At 37.2% G+C, this 18,720-nt stretch overlaps 1 protein-coding gene across 1 annotated transcript in view; it reads left to right on the top strand.

The window, feature by feature from the left end:
• Nucleotides 1-18,720, top strand: part of Plcxd3 (phosphatidylinositol-specific phospholipase C, X domain containing 3) — a 164,421-nt gene that overhangs the window by 92,508 nt on the left and 53,193 nt on the right. The window contains 1 exon segment of the mRNA NM_001107671.1: nucleotides 12,576-13,284. Coding sequence (NP_001101141.1) covers nucleotides 12,576-13,284 — 709 coding nt within the window.

Consider the following 18,720-nt stretch of genomic DNA (forward strand, 5'->3'; position numbering starts at 1 on the left):
TTCATGTTAAATGTAGACACAGAAACCCAGAGTGGTACTAAAAGCTAATCCTTTTCAATTAATTTCTTAGTGACCCATTCTTTATAATTATCAGTAAATCCATTTTATAATCATCATAAATGTTTAGTGTAATCAATCCCACTGATATATGAAGACCGTGAAATGTACAGAGAAGGAATGATACGTTATTATTTCATGTATTAGTTATTAGTTGTCTCTCACATGCTAACCACTCTGCTTTGTTGGAAATGCAATAATAAGAGAGATTTGGTCTTATTCTTATGGAATTCAGTAGCTATTGGGGGATAGAAAATAAACAATTAAAATTAATCTTGGAGTTAGTTATAAATGCTAAGAAGAAAACATAATTCAGTTATGTTTTTAGAGCAAAAAACAAAGGTTTGGATGAGTTACACATGTTAGATACAGCAGTCTATTTAAGGAGATGGTGTCGAAGTCAACACTTGAATATGTAGGTTAACAGGCAGTGGGGGTCCTAAGAACAAGATGAAGTAAGAATAAGTTTAATGTGTTCAAGAAAGGAGAAAGACCAAATGTGGCTGGCACTGTGGGAAAGGTTCACATTAAATGCATTCCGTGAGCACTGGATCACTACCAAAAGCAACAAAAATACTCTTTCCTTTAATTTCACAGCACAATTATGGGGCAGTGACTGGGCAAAGAACACCTTGCTGTTAAAAACAGATTTCTGTGGGTTTTAATCATAAATAAAGCATGTGTCTCTTTCAAGTCCAGATCCTTCTATCCTTTTAAGCCGTCTGGGACCTTGGAGGCTAAGGTTGGGCAGAATTCCACAAGGAACCAGGTGGTTCACTTTTCTGGTTCTCTTCCAAATCATTCTGCTGCAGTCAGGTCCCTTTTGAATTTCCCTCTGAGCTATGCCAAAACAGGCAAGGGCAATTCTTGATACAATGGGCTATTTTTCTCTCTAGTCGTTACATTTCTCTCAGGGACAAACCTTCCCCCTGCACCTTGCCTAGTATTTAGTCAGCATTGATTCATCCTTCTTTATGACTCACAGCATCTGGAAGGATGATCATTATGAATCCAGAAATGAAAATGCTTGAAAGATGATGCATTTTGGTGGTCTCAGGGATGAGAGGGCTACGAACTACCTCTTGTTCTGAGATTTGTGGATTTAAGTTCAGTTTCTCCATTAGGAGACACAGAACCACTGCCAGAGGGTTTTCTTGTTTTCTGAGTATCAAGAAATGAACTCATAAAGTTTGCCAAATTTATTTTAGAATCATTAATGTTTTATTAATAGAAGATGATCGGCTCTTATTTTTGATTCAGTATTTTAAAAGTAACCCAAATTATGAACAATATAATACCATCCAAACTTAAAAGTGCCTCATCTAGACATAATACAGGTCACATACATAAAAATCTGTGCATGTTTGTCCATGTGCACATGCAAGTATCAGAGCCGATGTGTGTCCATGTATGTTTGCATTTATGTGTCCCAGTAAAGATAGGCATCAAAAATGAGAAAGTACAAGCGACAGGATTTAGGGAGAAAGGACAATACCACAGGCAGCTGATGAGCTAAGAAGTATCTTGATAGCTCGCTGTTTCAAGAGTGGTAGTCACAACAATGGTATCCACAGCACAGAGGAGTTTTTATACGTGCCAAGTCTCATGCTTTACCCAAGGCCACTGAGTCAAATTTCAGCAAGCTCCCAAGTGAAGCAAACGTGCAATTTCACATTGGTGAAGTGTTGTCTAGATGATTGCATGTGTTTGGGGGTTTGTTCTTACCATCTGCCTTTGCTGGTAATCTCCTTGAGCAGATCACATCCTATTCGAGGCTAAACTACTATTCTTTCTGAAGGAGCCTTGTGCACTTCATCCTAGCATTTATCATACTTTGTGACAATGGTGATTTTCCTGCCTGTCTCCCCTCACTGCAATAAGAACACAAGAAGGAAACAGTCAGATAAGGCTTCTACACTGTTTTATTTCCAAATGCTTGTCCTAATGCATGATATGTAGCAGATGTTCAGTAATTAACTATCAAATGATCTGTTCTTCAGAGGAGGAAGCGAGCCATTGGAAACACTTGATAAGATTAACTTCCTTTCCCATCCTTACCATTTTTTTAAAATCCTTTTTCCAATCCCTATCTATTCATAGGCACATACAAAGATCATACACTACAGGGTCATGTATCCAATAGGTTCTCAGATTATTTAATGATCTTTAAAATTGTTAGATAAATATTCTCCAGCAAAACTTGTGCCACATAGAAGCTTTCTGAAGTAGAGATAGAGATCAATGATTTCATTTCAGCCTGAAAGATTCACTTGGAAATCAGCCAGAAGAATAAGAAGCCATTAAGAGGAAAAAACAGCAGCAGTAGCAACAGCAACAACAAAACAACAATAACACACACACACACACACACATACACACACACACACACACACACCAAGGTGTCCCCAAACTATGCATTCTATTGGTATTTAATCAATCAAAAGCAATCCCTTGTATGTCAGTTTTCTGTCCTGTATGCACGTAGACTACCTTCACAATGAAAAAGCACAATGCCAAGCATATGGCATATGTGAAATGAGCTGAGGTGGGGTGGGGAGGGAGGTAAACATTGCAGACTAATTCAGGCTGCTGGCAGACTCTGACAGTCAACTGCCTGTAAGATTTGCACTAGAGAAAGTTGTCTCTACTTGGTTACTACTGATGTCTTGTGCAATACAGTTCTTCATTGAGACGGTTCTCTGGGGTATTATGTGATGAGGCCTATTGGCATCCCTAGCACTGTATCCGTCTGGTGCTAGCAGTAGTTCCTTTGTGCTGTACCAATCAGAGTATCTCCTTATGTTTCCAAATGCGCGGGAATCAAAGTCACCCTTGCCTAAATCCTACTGCTGCAGGTGGCTCTAGGGCAAAAGAGCTGGTTACTGCATTTTACTATCTGGCAAATAGTGCTTTAGGTCTTTGTAATTCAAATATAATATTTTCTAGGTCCCTGTATCTTCCCTTTGTGAAAGCTCTTTTGCCCAGGGTTGCGATTCTAGGTTGGGTGGCTGTTATGTGTTTTTATTGGGTTAGTAGTGCACTGCACAGCAAGGGTTCAGGGAATGAGTCCGTCTAACTTAAGCTGTGCCCAGTGAGCTTACTGCTTTGGCAAGGGAGAGGCCCTCTACGAGTGATTTGAGGGAAGTTGGAATTCTTTCCATTGCTTTTCTTATAGATCTGTTGATAATCTTGAAAAAGAAATTCATGTGCATGAGAGAGTCGCTAGTTGGCAGCAAGGGTGGCAATTTTCTGCCCCTTGAATGGGGATGTCACTGTTAAAGGATTTGCCATGAGCACATCTATTGGCTCAGGAAGAGGATACAGGAAGTATTTAGACTTTTCAATGAGTATTTCACCTCCTTACCCCTGGAAGGCATCAATGTAGCAGGACTTCCATATTAAGCATCTGAAATCGTGAACCAAAATATCAAAGATAAGTCACCTCTTTAATTTATGGTCTCTGGGGTAAGATAAAAAAGGAGGATTCAGACAACATGAACTCCTAGACTTGTTCAAAGAGATAGGAAAACTGAAGCATGATGCTGGCTTTTCCATTGCAAAAGGATTCACTTTAGCATTTAACCAGACATGTCAAGTTTAATATTTAAAAGTGCATTTTCTATGCACCTGTAATGTCAGAAGAACTATGCATATTAAGCTACAACTCTGTGCCATTAATTATTTGTTTGACTCTAGAAGTATTTGATGTGTGATATGTGTTCATTATCTTTGATGAAAAAAATCTTTTTTAAAAAAATATTCAAGACCTAGTCATATACTAGAGGATTAAGTCAAGAACATGTATTAGAAATGAGAAATAATCCTTCGCATTTAAGGTTTTATGCATAGTCTTATGAAAACACAAAACAACTGATTGGCTTAATAAGTGTGATAAACAAAAATTAATAAGAGTAATTATAGGCTGCCAGGTGAGAAACAAGTGATTAATTTGGAAAGCTTTTCTCCCTTCCCCCCCCATGGGTTTGAATACCACATAGTCCTAACTAGAGAGAATCAATTGCCTTCCACACCAAGGAAAAGTAATTTAAGTAGAATTATTATTTTGTAATATGTGTAATTTCTCACCATAATTACATTTATTTGAAAAAATAGATTCTATTGTATTTTCAGGGATGTTACCTGTTGACTAAGTAGTTCATTGAGATCAAAATCCTCTATGTCCTCAGTCAGATGGGCAGCCTTACAGAGGGTGGTGTTTAGAGATTTAAGAGAAGGAATCTGGGTCTGACTCAGCTATTCAGCAGTCCAGGTACTGGTATTAAAGATGCACTGCACACCCGTAGCTTCAGCCTATCGGCTCTGGTTATCAGTCAAGCCTTTAGTTGGTTGGAGTCTTGGGGAGCTGAGAGTTCTCAAAGTAAACAATTTCATTAAGAGAACTGTGTGTTATTTGGTCTCTAAATCTATTAGTGAACGGATGGAAAGCAGAGAACTTGTTCATGAATGTAGCATTGGAATCGTGTATCTTTTTCTCTCAGAGTAAATCCATTCTGGAGACCGAGGTAGGGAGGAAGGCTGAACTGTGCCAACAGGATTGAGTGGGAAACTGCTCACCTCAGAGTGGTACTTGAAAAGTGTTTGAGTGGCTCACATAAGATACCAGGCCACTAGTATTGGAATGAAAAAAGAAGAGGAGGAGGAGGAAGAGAAGGAGGAAAGAAACAGGATATCATTTGAGACAGGATATTTATTTCTAAAATCGTAATCACCTCAACATAGTCCAACCTGAAGGCCGTATGGCTTGAGGGACATAAAAATGTTGAAGACAGACAGACAGACCAAAGAAAACACAGATGTTTATGAGATAATTGTATATACTGATGGACACAGGGAATGGAGATCTGAAGGGACATTTAAATTTAAGGTATCAATAAAGCAACGAAATTTACTTCACTTCAAGACAGGGATCTGAAATGCAGGGCAAAGTAAATGGGGTGGATTGTTGACACATCCATAGAAAGAAAAAGGCAACTAAAACTCCGAATATATCACTAAAATGAAGTGAGAAACTAAGGTCATAGCATGGACACAGTTTCAGTTAGAATCTGGAAGAACAAGAAAATGAGATTGAGAAAGGATAATGATGAAAAAAGAAGAGGAAACTAGGGAGAAGCTAAATATTCTAAGAAGTGAACCAGCACCAAGTGCCTCAGAATGGCTGAGCAGGTTTTTTGTTTGTTTTTGTTTTTGTTTTTTCTTTGTGGCTTTATCCATGTATCTACCTGTACCAAGACTCTGTACCAAGAAGTAGTACTGAGGTTACAGAGGTAACAAGAAGACTGTCTTTCACAGACATCTGTAGTTTCGCATCATCTTCTAGACTCAGCCTTATTAAAGTGAGAGGCAGCACCAGAGTTTGACTAATCTACACCAACTATTCTTCTGAGATATCACAGTAGAATTCCATAAAAGGAAGAATGCCTGATGATCCTGTGGAAACTGTCTTAGTCTGGACTAAATAGGCAGAAAAGATTATTATTAATGGAAGTAGTTATTTCACTTCTGCAAAACTTCCTGTGTAAACAGTTTTGACTGCTTGAGATGGACAAAATACTTTTTTGTATTTATATAGCTAGATGCTGTAATTAAATCAGATGTTTAGAAGTTGCCTTTTAAAATATGTTTTGTTTGTTTTGTCTTTGAAACCTTTCAGTCTGATTTAAAATCAAGTGTGTATAAGTGGAAAGTTTTAGGTAGAGAGTAAGATACAAGGATAGAGGCAAATTTTAATAATCAAGTATCAGTAGCAATGTCTAACAGTGACAACTAGAAATTGTTGTAGAGAGATGAATTATGACATTGGGGGAAGGGAAGTCCACCATGATTGCTAAAAGAGCTTCACCACACAGGAAGGAATGAAATTAGGATTCAGACTTCCATATTGGAAAGATAAAATAGGAAACTTCGCTCCAGTTTCCTTCTCTTCTCATGGAGCCTGGTAGCAACATCAATCATCTCTGTGAGAAAACAGTCACAAAAATAAGTCCAACTTTTTCTTCTTTTCTTTTCTTACATATTTTCTTTATTTACATTTCAAATGTTATTCCCTTCCCCGGTTTCCTCTCCGGAACCCCCCTATCCCATCCCCTTTCCTCTGCTTCTATGAAGGTGCTCCCCACCACCCCTTTCCACCTTTATGTCCTGATGCAAGAGTCACTTTGGTTCATAATGGAGGAAGCAGGATTCTTTGAATAACAGGAGTGGAGAGAGAGACTCATCCCTGGGCCATCACAAGCAAGCCAAGTGCTGTGCCAGGGCAAGGATGTTTTTATTGTGACTTAGTCAGAGCCTGGCCCGAAGGGAGAGCTGTGATTCTTGGGATGAATGTTGATGCAGCATTCAGACTTTAATTTGCAGTGTCATGCACTCTGAAATGGACTTGATACATCTTCAGTGTGTATTACTACCCATAGTCAAGCACAGAGAGCAACTGGAAGTTCATCCACAAGATTTTGTCCTGATAATGCTGGATGGATATTGAAGAAGGAACACAAGAAGTTCATCTATGTCATAGCTCAATTTTAATATAGTGGGCACGAGTCTTTAGATGTCCAAAACAACAATAAATGGGGTAATTTTTTCTTTTGTTTTATACTTATGAATCTTGAACACATAGTACCTATGACCCTAATTTCCAATAAAAACTTCCAAACCCGAATAGTACAATTTTAATATTTTCTGCCCTCCTGCCCCTGATGAGTGTGTAGAGCCACCCTGTGTACACTTGGGAACACAATGTTTGCTTAGAATTAAGTGACTGGGTGGTCCACTAGTTATAACAGTATAAAAAAGATAATGACTTAAATTTCAATTACTGTTATAAATTTATAGTATTATGCAGTATTTATCTCTATTCCTATGATGACATTAACTCATTCCTTATAAAAATTTCATAAAATAAAATATGTTAATTTAATAAGATTTTAATTAGAAATTAAAAGCCATTATCAATGGCTAGTGCCCCAATAACTCTCCAGTTTTAAGCCATGAAATTTAGACCTATCTTCAAACAGCTCCTTTAATGCCAACTATAGTACATTACATTGTCTAGTGTATTTTAATCTAGGGCCTATTTAAATTAATCTCTCTATTCTCTCTCTCTCTCTCTCTCTCTCTCTCTCTCTCTCTCTCTCTCTCTCTCTCTCAGTTTTTTTGAGACAGTGATTCTCTGTAGCCCTGGCTGTCTAGAACTTGCTCTATAGAACTGGGCTGGCCCCACACTCAAAGATTCATCTGCCTCTGCTTCTGAGTGCTAGGATCAAAGACAAGCGCCATCACAACCAACAATGAATGGAATTCTTAAAGTGTACAGCTGAGAATCTAGTGTGTTTTTATATCAGATTCTAAATATCAGTTTTATTTATCAAGTAGCAGCGTATGATCTTTTGTTATCAAAATGTTTAGTTAATATAGAAAGCCTATTTTAGGCTTTTAGAATAGTTATTCAAATTTTTTTCTTATGAGCTTTGTTTTAAATGTGAAAAGAATCTCATAAGTGATATTTTAAGTCATCATATGGATGGTGTTTATCATACCAGCAACAAAAATTAATATTTTTAATAAGTTATGAATGATAAAATCCAATAAGATAAGAGATCAGATGGACTATTAGGAAAGTTTTAATTAATCCAAAGGAAGAAAGAGAAAGATTAAGAACCAGGAATGAGAAATAGATGGGTCAATAGTAAAACTGTAGTAAAATGTCTCATTTGTCTCACTGAGCCAATCCAATTATTCAAGTAAATAGTGAACCAACTCCTTTCCATATAAAAACAAAAGGATGCTAAAAATGAAACAGTGAAAATGTTGAACTAACATTTAGGACTAGGGATATCGTCAAAAAAAGGAGGCATGTTGGAAAGATCAGAAGGTACAATTCTTATAAATGCCTATGATCCTACCAACAAAGCTTCAGAATCTAAAAAATAGATGATAGATTAGATAGATAGATAGATAGATAGATAGATAGATAGATAGATAAATTAACTGACTGATTTAGTCAATGTTCTATTGCTCTGAAAAGACTCCATGACCACAGCAACTCTTACAAAGTAAACCAGTAATCGAAGCCTGCCTACAGTTTTAGAGGTTTTATCAGGAAGCATGCAGCACACAGACAGACATGGTGCTGGAGGATCCGAGGGCTCTATATCAGCATCTGCAGGCAGCAGGAAGAACAGAGAGCCACTAAGCCTGGCTTTGACTTGAGAGACTGCAAAGCCCACCCCCAGTGACACACTTCCTCTAACAGGGCCACACCTCCTGGTCCCTTTCAAGCAGTGCCTCTCCCTGATGACTATGTATTCAAATATGAGCATATGGGGACCATTCTCATTCAAACCACAATGACAAAGAAATTGAAAAATCACTTATGGTTGATATTGAAACTCCGTATTTAGTACATAGTAAAAGAGAAAATTAATAAGAATATGGAAGGCTTGAGCAAAATCACCCAAAAATCAACCAAAACCACATTTAGAGTACAATCAGTTGCAACAGAATGAATATTCTTCTCAAATGCACATGAAAAGTCACCAAATAAGGAGAGTTAGGACTGCTACAATCATTCTATAGGAGTTAAGAACATAGTTATCAAATGGAGGGAAATTTATTCAAAGTCTCAATTTCCAACGATGCAAGAGGATAGCCTCTGTGAGCTAAATTATTAAGGGCCAGAGGAAACACAAGAACCTGGAGCAGCTGCAGTTCCTGAGAAAACAGGTCAAAGCTAGCCCAGAACAGTGAGGGTTAGTCTAGGTTCAGGCTGTTAGTTTGAAGCCAAGAGTGAAAGATGTCGAGTCCAGGAGCACAAAGTCAGCGTGGAACAAGGTAGTAGGTCAGAGACTGCAGAAGTTTGTCAAAGGAAGAGGACTTTCCAGTCTAAAGAGACAAGGGTAGGACAGATTTCTGTCTCTTTTTCAAAGCTCATGAAGCACTGCTTCTATTTTTAAGGTCAAACAATAGGAAAGATCTCAGTGAAAACACTGACATTAGGAATCTAAGTAGAATTTAAAGTAATTAAAATATTTCCTTTGGTGGAATCCCACATCAATACATAGTCTATCTTTTTTATCAACTGGCTTAATTTATTTCCCAAATGATACCTATAGAATAAAGCAGCCCTAGTACTTCACCCCCAACAGGTTTTGTTTTTATATATCACGGGACTACCTAACTTAAAAGGAGTACTGACGGAGGTACCATTTGTAATATGTAATTTTAATGTTTTTTTTAGTGTTGATATTGTCTTATTTTAACCTCAGTGACATAATTCCCATGAAGGTAAACAAATACATTATTTTAAAACTATTTTGTATTTTTGTATGATTTTCACAATTGATCATTTTCTTATATTAAATACATTTACTCTGTACTACACGACAGAAAGGTATAAAAAGCCATATTGGCAAGTCATGAGAGAAGATGAGATACTGGGGCTCAACTCTTTCCTGAAGATATAAATTCAGTTAATGGTTGTTGGGGGAAGTAAGAATCATTTTTTTCCAGCTTGTAGCTATGAGTAAGGTATTCATGCTCTTGTGAATAAATTTTATTGATGATGTTATAGGCAGCTATAATTAAATTCAGTGGGACACACACATTAAAAATTAAAAAGGAGGGGTTGGGGATTTAGCTCAGTGGTAGAGCGCTTGCCTAGCAACCGCAAGGCCCTGGGTTCGGTCCCCAGCTCCGAAAAGAAAAAAAAAATTAAAAAGGAAGGAAGGATGGATGGACATAGGAAGAGAGGGAGGGAGGGAAGAAAGGAAGGTGAGAAGGAGAGAAGGAAGGAAGGAAGGCCATGCATGAAATTAGACTTGTAGGGTAGAAAGAAATATTTGCAAGAATAGGGAACAAGAAAGGAGAATGGATATGATCAAAATACACTGTATACATATCAGAAAATGTAACCATAGAAATTCAATTCATTATTGTGCATAAATAATATATACTACAGAAGAAAACCTAAAGTGCTCATTTGTAGAATAAAAAAAATCTACCTATATTTGCTTTTCATTCTGCCCACTTCTCATTCAGTTCTCTTATAAGCTTGGAGATGTAGCCAGGACTTATGTCTTGTTTCTTTCATGAGGTCTCTTTGTGGACTTTTCTAGGATGTATGTCATTATTTAACTATTGTGATCTTATATCATTTAATTATAAACCTTCCTGAATTCATATTCTTCTCTATGTATATTGATCTACAATAGAGTTTGCTCAGCTTCATCACTTGGATTAGGAATCAGATAAACTGCTACTAAGTCAATATTCAGTAATTTAAAGACCTATAAAATATGTTAATGCTGGATGCAAAGAAATATTGACATTTTCTTTCCATACTATCAATCAAAGATAAACAGATTCTCTTGAAACTAAATTCAACAGAGCATTTCAATGTGTTTGTATTATCTTTTACTGTTTAGATATCTAAAATCTCAGGTATACTCTCTGTTCTAAATCATAAAGGTCATAATTTTCTGACTATCAAAGTACTTATACAAATTATTTTATCACAGAATTTTCCACAGTATTCAAGGTTGATGCTCTCTGGCTTCTCTGCAAATGTTAATTGTTACACACATGTATGAGGTAGAACACACAGAGGTAAAGCTGTAGAATGCAGTCAGGATAAATACTGCATCCATGGGAAAATGTGTAAAATAGATTAACAAATTCCCTGAGGATGTTGCCTCCAAAGTGTTAGAGGAGGGTATGTGTGTGTGGGTGAGTTCTAGGTTGGAGAATTCAAAGGTTTCCAAAACCAATCAGAGCCTTGCAGGACCTATGTCAGAATAAAGGCAACAAAATGAGCCCAGGAGACGCTAAATAACAGATGGGGAACAATGGCTCAGAGACAAGGTCATGAAAGTGAGAGAAACCATGTCAAAATTGGAAGCCCATCTGCCTTTTCTGATGTGTCAAGCATCCAGAACGTACGAGTTCCATTTTAATGATTCAATAATCATGGCCAAGAACAAAAAGGACAATTTCAAGGATTAAACCTTGAAATCATTTTCTTTATAGGTCCTGATCACTTGTCAATGGTACTCTGTCTTTAGAAGCAAGTCATAAATACATTAATCACTGCATTTATGAATGCTTAAAGCTCACAACTTCCTCCAAGTACATAACTGAACGAATCGCACTTGTTATCCAAAGAAAGGAAATCTTATGAATTTGAAAACCAATTTTACATAGTTGTTTTCCTGTTCAGAGAAAATATTGAGAAGAATAGGGTCTATTGGTTAATTTTATAGCATAGTCACTTGTATTAATTTACAAAAAAATTCATTGTTTATTTAGCATGTAAAAACATTTGGTCTCATAGTTCACAAGTGCAAGGCCAGGAACAAGGTGAGGAATGAAGTTAAAGATGACAACATGTTTTATACTCTTAACTCTCCATACTCAATCTCCTTGCCTCTCTTTTGCTTTTTCCAAATGTGAGAGATGAAAGGTCATATTCAGATTACCCATTTGTGCAAAGGACTTCTTTATTCATAGAGGCTGTCCCTGTATGCTTAGATCAAAAGGAACTGGTGTATTGGTTTTCTTGCTGCTATGACTAAATACCTTGTAAACACACCTTAAAGAATGGAGAATTTATTTTTGACTCACAGTTTGAGGGTGAGTAACAGTGCAGGAGTCGAAAAGAGCTGTGCCTGAACTGTGGCATATGGAGCAGAGAGCATTGGGTCAGACAGCATCCGTAGTCAGGCAGCAGAGGTGAATGCTGATACATCATTCTCTCTCTCTCTCTCTCTCTCTCTCTCTCTCTCTCTCTCTCTCTCTCTCTCTCTCTCTCTCTCTCTCCCAACCACTCAGTGGGGTTAATTATTTGATTATGAAATCAAATTTATAAGATTTCCATTCTTTGGATAACAAGCACTATTGATTCAGTTATGTACTTGGGGGAAGTTGTGAGCTTTAAGCATTCATAAATGCAGTGATTAACATGTTTATGACTTGCTTCTAAAGACAGAGAACCATTGACATGTGATCAGGACCTATAAAGAAAATGATTTCTACATATTCTGAGTAGAGTTTCTTGTATCAGTCAGCTGTCTCTGAGAACATTCTCCTAGGTAATTTTCAAGTCCTGTCTCATTGACAAGATTAACCATCAGAGATGGTAAGATTGAAGACAAAGTATTTAGTCCTTACAAGTTCTCATACATCACACTTCATAAATTGTCACATTCACAGGCAGTGGAGAGAATCTATCTTTGGAAGTGTTGTAAGTTTAGTCCATGGTGGATGATTATGTGAGTCTTGACATATTGATTTGAAGGAAATTTTTATTTACTATGTTGCCATCTGTTTTAATCAACTGAGGTCTTTTCTTTCCTGCACCAGGTCATTCAAAGGAAATTAAGTAAATATTTCACTGTAGTTTGTTTGACTCATTTGAGGGGAAAGTAAGTACCTTTCAGGAAAGAAAGAAATGAGATGTATGAAAGACTGGAAATTAACCACATTATGCCTTGTTGCTCTCCCAGGGTCCCATGATTCCTTCAGCTTCTACATTGATGAAGCTTCTCCAGTAGGCCCTGAGCAGCCAGAAACTGTCCAAAACTTTGTCTCTGTGTTCGGAACTGTAGCCAAGAAGCTGATGCGGAAATGGTTAGCCACTCAAACAATGAGCTTCACTGGTCAGCTGGGAGCTGGAATCCGTTACTTTGATCTTCGAATTTCCACCAAGCCCAGAGACCCAGACAATGAACTGTATTTTGCTCATGGCTTATTCAGTGCCAAAGTCAATGAGGGTCTTGAAGAGATCAATGCATTTCTCACAGACCACCACAAAGAGGTAGTATTCTTGGACTTCAATCATTTCTATGGGATGCAGAAATATCACCATGAAAAATTGGTCCAAATGCTGAAAGACATCTATGGAAACAAAATGTGCCCAGCCATTTTTGCCCAGGAAGTGAGTCTAAAGTACCTATGGGAGAAGAGCTATCAAGTATTGGTCTTCTACCACAGCCCAGTGGCACTGGAAGTGCCCTTCCTCTGGCCTGGGCAGATGATGCCAGCACCTTGGGCAAACACGACAGACCCTGAGAAATTGATCCAGTTTCTTCAGGCATCCATCACCGAGAGAAGAAAGAAGGGCTCGTTTTTTATATCTCAGGTGGTGCTGACACCCAAAGCAAGCACAGTGGTCAAGGGTGTGGCAAGTGGCCTCAGAGAAACAATCACAGAAAGGTAAGTGCCCTTCAGAGAACAAGAATTGCCCAGTAATCTAAACTCAAACTCATAAAGCACAAAAGCTATGAAGCTAAAAATTCTTATCAATGTGCATCGGTTTGCTAGGGTAACACAGTACTGCAACTATTTACCATAAGAAAGTTGGCTTCCCAAGGTTCTAGTGATGGCTGACATTTCTGACCCCTTGCTTTATAGCTAGTTCACCAATTGCACCTTCTTCACATGGTCTTTTCCCCACAATCCTCCATTTTTATATGGACACAGTGATAGTGGCTTAGGATCTGCCTAGATTAATTCATTTCAACCTGATTAGTTCTATAAATAAACTAATTTTCTAAGTAAGGTCATCTTCATAGGACTCCTTCATTTATTTGTGTGGCATATTAGAAGGACCTTGCTCTGTTTTTTTGCAGTCTTTTTATATAGCGAATGCCATTTGATATATAATAGCCATGAGAAGTAGGTATTATCTTATAGATTAAAAACTTTTGGTCCAGGAAAATATAATACTTTCCCTTAGGCTTCTTTCTCAGTGAATGATGGAAAAGATACTCAGACCACATTCTCAAGCCACATCTTATACCCTCTACATTACACAATCTGTCTTTTTTAGAAAGGATTGCTGAGAGAGAGAGAGAGAGAGAGAGAGAGAGAGAGAGAGAGAGAGAGAGAGAGAGAGAGAGAACTTGAGAACATGTCATTGGTCAAGAATGGCTAACAGTATAGACCTATAATAACCAGTGAAGCATAATTCAAAACATCAACAAAGATCTCTCCAACTTCCTCCCATGAGAGTGACAGCATCCAGAACCATGAATATTACTTATTTTGGTTAAAATATTAAATAATGTTAACATAAGAAGTGAGTATACACATTCTTTTCATAAAATATATTCTAATCTTTTAATTAATAGTTTAGTTAATTAACAGGTTAATTAATTAACAGGATAATGAGACAGGTTGGATGATTTGATGAGAGTCAAAATCTTGTGTGGAAAGGTAGGAAAATGAGAAAAACTTTGAAGTAAAAGAGTGTAGGTGACCCTATAGAATAGCGTGCTATGTGGACGGTAGGAGAAGTTACAGTAGAAGACAAGAATATAGCTGAAACAGATATTTTAGCTAAGCTACAGAGAATTTATCCTGTGAGTGATAGATCACTAGCTGTTGATGCCTGACTGGTAGGAGATCAAATGTACATGTTAGATAGTGATTGATACAGATGGCAAGATAGATGGACAGTAACTAGGTAAGTGGTTACACCAGTTTTAGCACGATAGTTCCCACTAAGTGAAGAAGTAAGAGAAACTTAGAAGGGATGAAATGCTACAGTGACCAGTTATCTCTGCTGTAAATGAGAGAAATAAGGATGAGGCTTCTGATTGACTAGCAGAATGGAGGACCATTTAGTTCAGAAACTGAAAACACTGGTGGGTAGAAAAAGGAGACCGTGTAGTTAGAGTCATGCTAAATTTAAAAGCCATTTAAAGCATGCAAGTAGATGTAGCCAATTGAACATTAAAATTACAAGCCAACTTATTTGGAGCTATTTGTACTTAGGGGTGGTGAGAACCACAGATTACCAGGGTGGAAGCACTCTTCCTTGCAGCATCAAAACTTTCCTCTGCCCTCCACGTACTACCTGGGATATCTTCATGCTTTGAGATTTAAATGCAATTGCAAAGCATCCATTTTATACCCACAGCACTGTCACCCCTTCCTTCTTGTTTCCTGTAATGTCTCCCTTTCTTCTCTTCAGACTCAAGCTTCAGTACTGCTGCATTATTTGATAGATGAGCGGTCCCATGTGATCTGTCCTTGTATCCTTTGCTCTAGGATCAGTTTCTATGATGATTTTAGATATTACTGAAGATTGAAGATCTATGGCAGCAAGAAAAATTGTATAATCATTGTAATATATATACCTTATATATATGTATATATGAAAAAAGGAATTTCAGTTTTGTCTATAATTTTTTCAACATAATATTTTTATTGATTCTTTGGAAAATTCATATCATGCAGCCAAATCACACTCATTTTCCATGTCTGTCCCACCATTGGTTTGTCTGTAATTTTACATTTTTCCCTGGGTATAACTTTGTACCTCAGCCAGGCAGCCTCTGGTCTAGTCCTCTCTCCTTCCTATCCTTGTTGGTTTCACCACTCTCCTGCCCTTACACTCTACCTGCCTTCACAGACCACATTCTTTTCCAGATGACTAAGGCTAAGCTCATCAAGTTCCATCAAAATAGTCACCAAGTCAAGAAAGCATTTTATCTAATAGCACTACTTTCCAGTAATAATCTAATAATAATTGATCTAACGAATGATTCCTTGCCCTCTCACCATATTAGCAAGCAAAAGAATAGACAAGACAGACAAGAATGTGCTATTTTAGTAATTATATCCCATAAAGGTTCCAGATTTTGAGAAAACCCTGTGATCTCACTAGAAAAGGAGAAGAAACAGAGAAAGCCCTAGGATGAGCTGACCCTATCTCTTGCCACTCTGCCCCCATCTTGGAGGGAAGAACCTAAGTTTTAACTTCTATTTTAGACACAGCACAAGTCTCCTATGATCTTTCACAAAGAGATCAACCACAAGAGTACAGCCATTTCAATATATAAGTATCTGTTCAGGAAAACATTTTCCCATAGTACAAGATTGTTTTGTAGTTTAAAGAGAACCATTGCATGATTGTCCATGTAGGGAAATAACCTTTGAAAAGCCACAGAGAAGAACCCACTTGCAGAGTGAATGACTTTGTTTACCTTCTTATGGCATTTGATAGACTTCGGAAGCTTCTGAGTCATACTTAGATAACTCTATGGCAATTTCTGTTCTGGTATGTTCCTGCTAAAGTAGGGCTTGTAGAGGAAAAGTAATCAAATGGTAGGAACATGCTGAAAATTGTACTTTACACAGCTCTCCCCAGTCACAATGAACTGTGCCATGTAAATGACACTTGCAAATATTTTATTGAAGAATCATATTTAAAATTAACTGAAAGTGTTTTCCACACACTGTTTTGAGCTGCTACTCAGCTCAAAAACTAACAGCCCATGAAACTAATTGTGAAGAACTGTCTTCAGCCATCTGCTCTGACTCAATATCTCTCACTTATTTGAGGCATATATATATATATATATATATATATATATATATATATATGAAATAGTAGAGCTGTGCTGTGAGAGACAGAGGTGGGGAATAAGCATGGAAAACAGTGGAAGAGAATGTTTAAACAGATAGGAAGACCTAATTCTTTTTGACAGGTCTTTACCCAGGCTCAAACGTCATTTGCTTTAGCCCTTCCCTATCGCTAACACTCTCAATTAAATCAATGTTATAGCCTAGTGGACTTTAACTTTCCTTAAAAAAAAGAAGAAAAGAAAAAATGATATTTTAAAAAGAGAACCCTATAGATTGAAAGTATCTGCCTTATATCCTGGCTGTCATATGAGTATTGTGAACATTCTGCAATTGTGCTTAGCCTTACACATGCTAGAGTCCCCTGAATTTTATATTTGTGCATTGCTGGATTCAGTATTACTGTGTTATGTGAAATCTGGGATTTTGCTTTGTTACCTTTGGAATGAAGTCAGAGCATGGGTGGGGCAGCAGGTGTTGCTCTGATTTTCTGGACAGAGCATGATAGGAAAAAGTTACTTTCTACCCTTGACTACTGGCTAGCAAAGGCAAGGTGCTACCCTCTAAAATATTCAGTGAATGAAAACTTTACTGTCTTTTCTTCAGATCAAACAAAGAATCCTAAAAGTAACGTGATTTTTCAGCTCTCCTCTTGACTTTTGTGCCAAGACTATTCATGACAAAGGGTTCACATTAGAACCAAAAGATGCAATTTTCTGTGACCAAAGAAAAAGTCACCACATGATCGCCAGGTGTGGGCTTAAGTATCCACATTCAAAAATTAGAAGTTTGAACTGAATCCTGCATGTGAATAGCTTGTTCCACTACAGTTTTAAAAATTCTTTCTAATATTTTGATTAACAAAATCCTAAGCATCTAAGCATAGAGCTAGTGGTTGTAAGTGGCTTTCAGGGAAACCAAATCTAGCCTGGATCTAAGGTCCTCAGCTTTCAGTCTCACCATCACTCCTAAATACTACAGATGTGTTTCCCACACTTCAGCAATGCCAAAAGACACAGATTTTTATTTCTTAAAGACCTATTTTTAATTCATTTTTCAAACACCAGCTTTTGCACCTCACCCCCACGGAATTCACACATTCTTAAAATGAAGGTGTGTGTCTTGAGTCGATTCCTTTCCTAATATGTGGAACTTTATTAAACTACTGTGATTTTGCTGTTGTTCTTTCTTTTTTTAAGCAAATACCATTTGTCAGATTTTTAGGAGACAATGCATCTTTGTAAGTAAATTAAATTAATATTGTTCATCACTGTGTGATTAGAATAATCATCCCATATTATCTTCAGTTGTCTTAAGGTGAGCTCTATGTCATCTCATATTAATTGATTACATGAATTATTTGACCTGGAATTCATAAAATTTCTCACATGAAGGCACTATTGCCTTACCATTTCCAAAATGGAAGAACTAAGTATTAGAAGTTTTAGACAATTTCTGCTCATAGCACAGTTAAAAAAGGTAAATTCAAGAGTTAACCCAAGAATTTGCAAATCTTTCTAATACTCTGAGAATAAGGAGGTCTAAGATGAGTTGAAAAAAAATTGAGTCTAAAGTGTAGTCACTACAAAAGGAGCATAAAGGTCATCTTGTAGAGTAACTTTACAGCTAAAATGAATATCTTAATTGTGCTTTATGCATCAATAAAATTTATGAGAAAAATTAAAGCACAATGGGTAGAAAACAAAGAACAAGGAAAATGGGTCTAGAGAAACTTAAAGGAAGATTTTATGACTAAGTTTAATCGGAGTTGTATTAAAGGGAAATGAATGGTCAGATCAGAACTAGACCTTAGTGAAGAAAATAAATCAGATGTGGAGGTTGGCTAAAGAAGGGAAAAACTGATGCTACACTCACTTCCACCAGTTCAAAGGTGGAAACAGGAGGTGCTGGGAAGAAAAATCTGAGTAAGAGATCTTAGGATAGAATAACGTCTGGTTACTGAATCCCAACCAACAGTCTCATTGTGAGGTAGAAATTCCAGATTGCTGTTATATTCCCAACTGGGCAAACATGGGGGAGGTGACTGTAATTACTGAGTTGCTGTAATATGTAGGGACTTTGTTGTATACATTACATACACTGTGTCCATTCAACCCTCTGTACAGCCTACCAACCCAGGTATCAGTAACTGTACACTGTGGCTATAGTTATAATCACAGCATTTGGAAGGCAGAGGGATGATATTATTAAACTGTGGCCAACCTAGGCTAAAGGTTGAGAAGTTAATCTAAAAAACCAATAAGAAGAAGAACACAAATG

This window comes from Rattus norvegicus, chromosome 2 (genome assembly GCF_021556685.1).
Source record: "Rattus norvegicus strain SHRSP/BbbUtx chromosome 2, alternate assembly SHRSP_T2T, whole genome shotgun sequence".
NCBI lineage: Eukaryota > Metazoa > Chordata > Mammalia > Rodentia > Muridae > Rattus > Rattus norvegicus.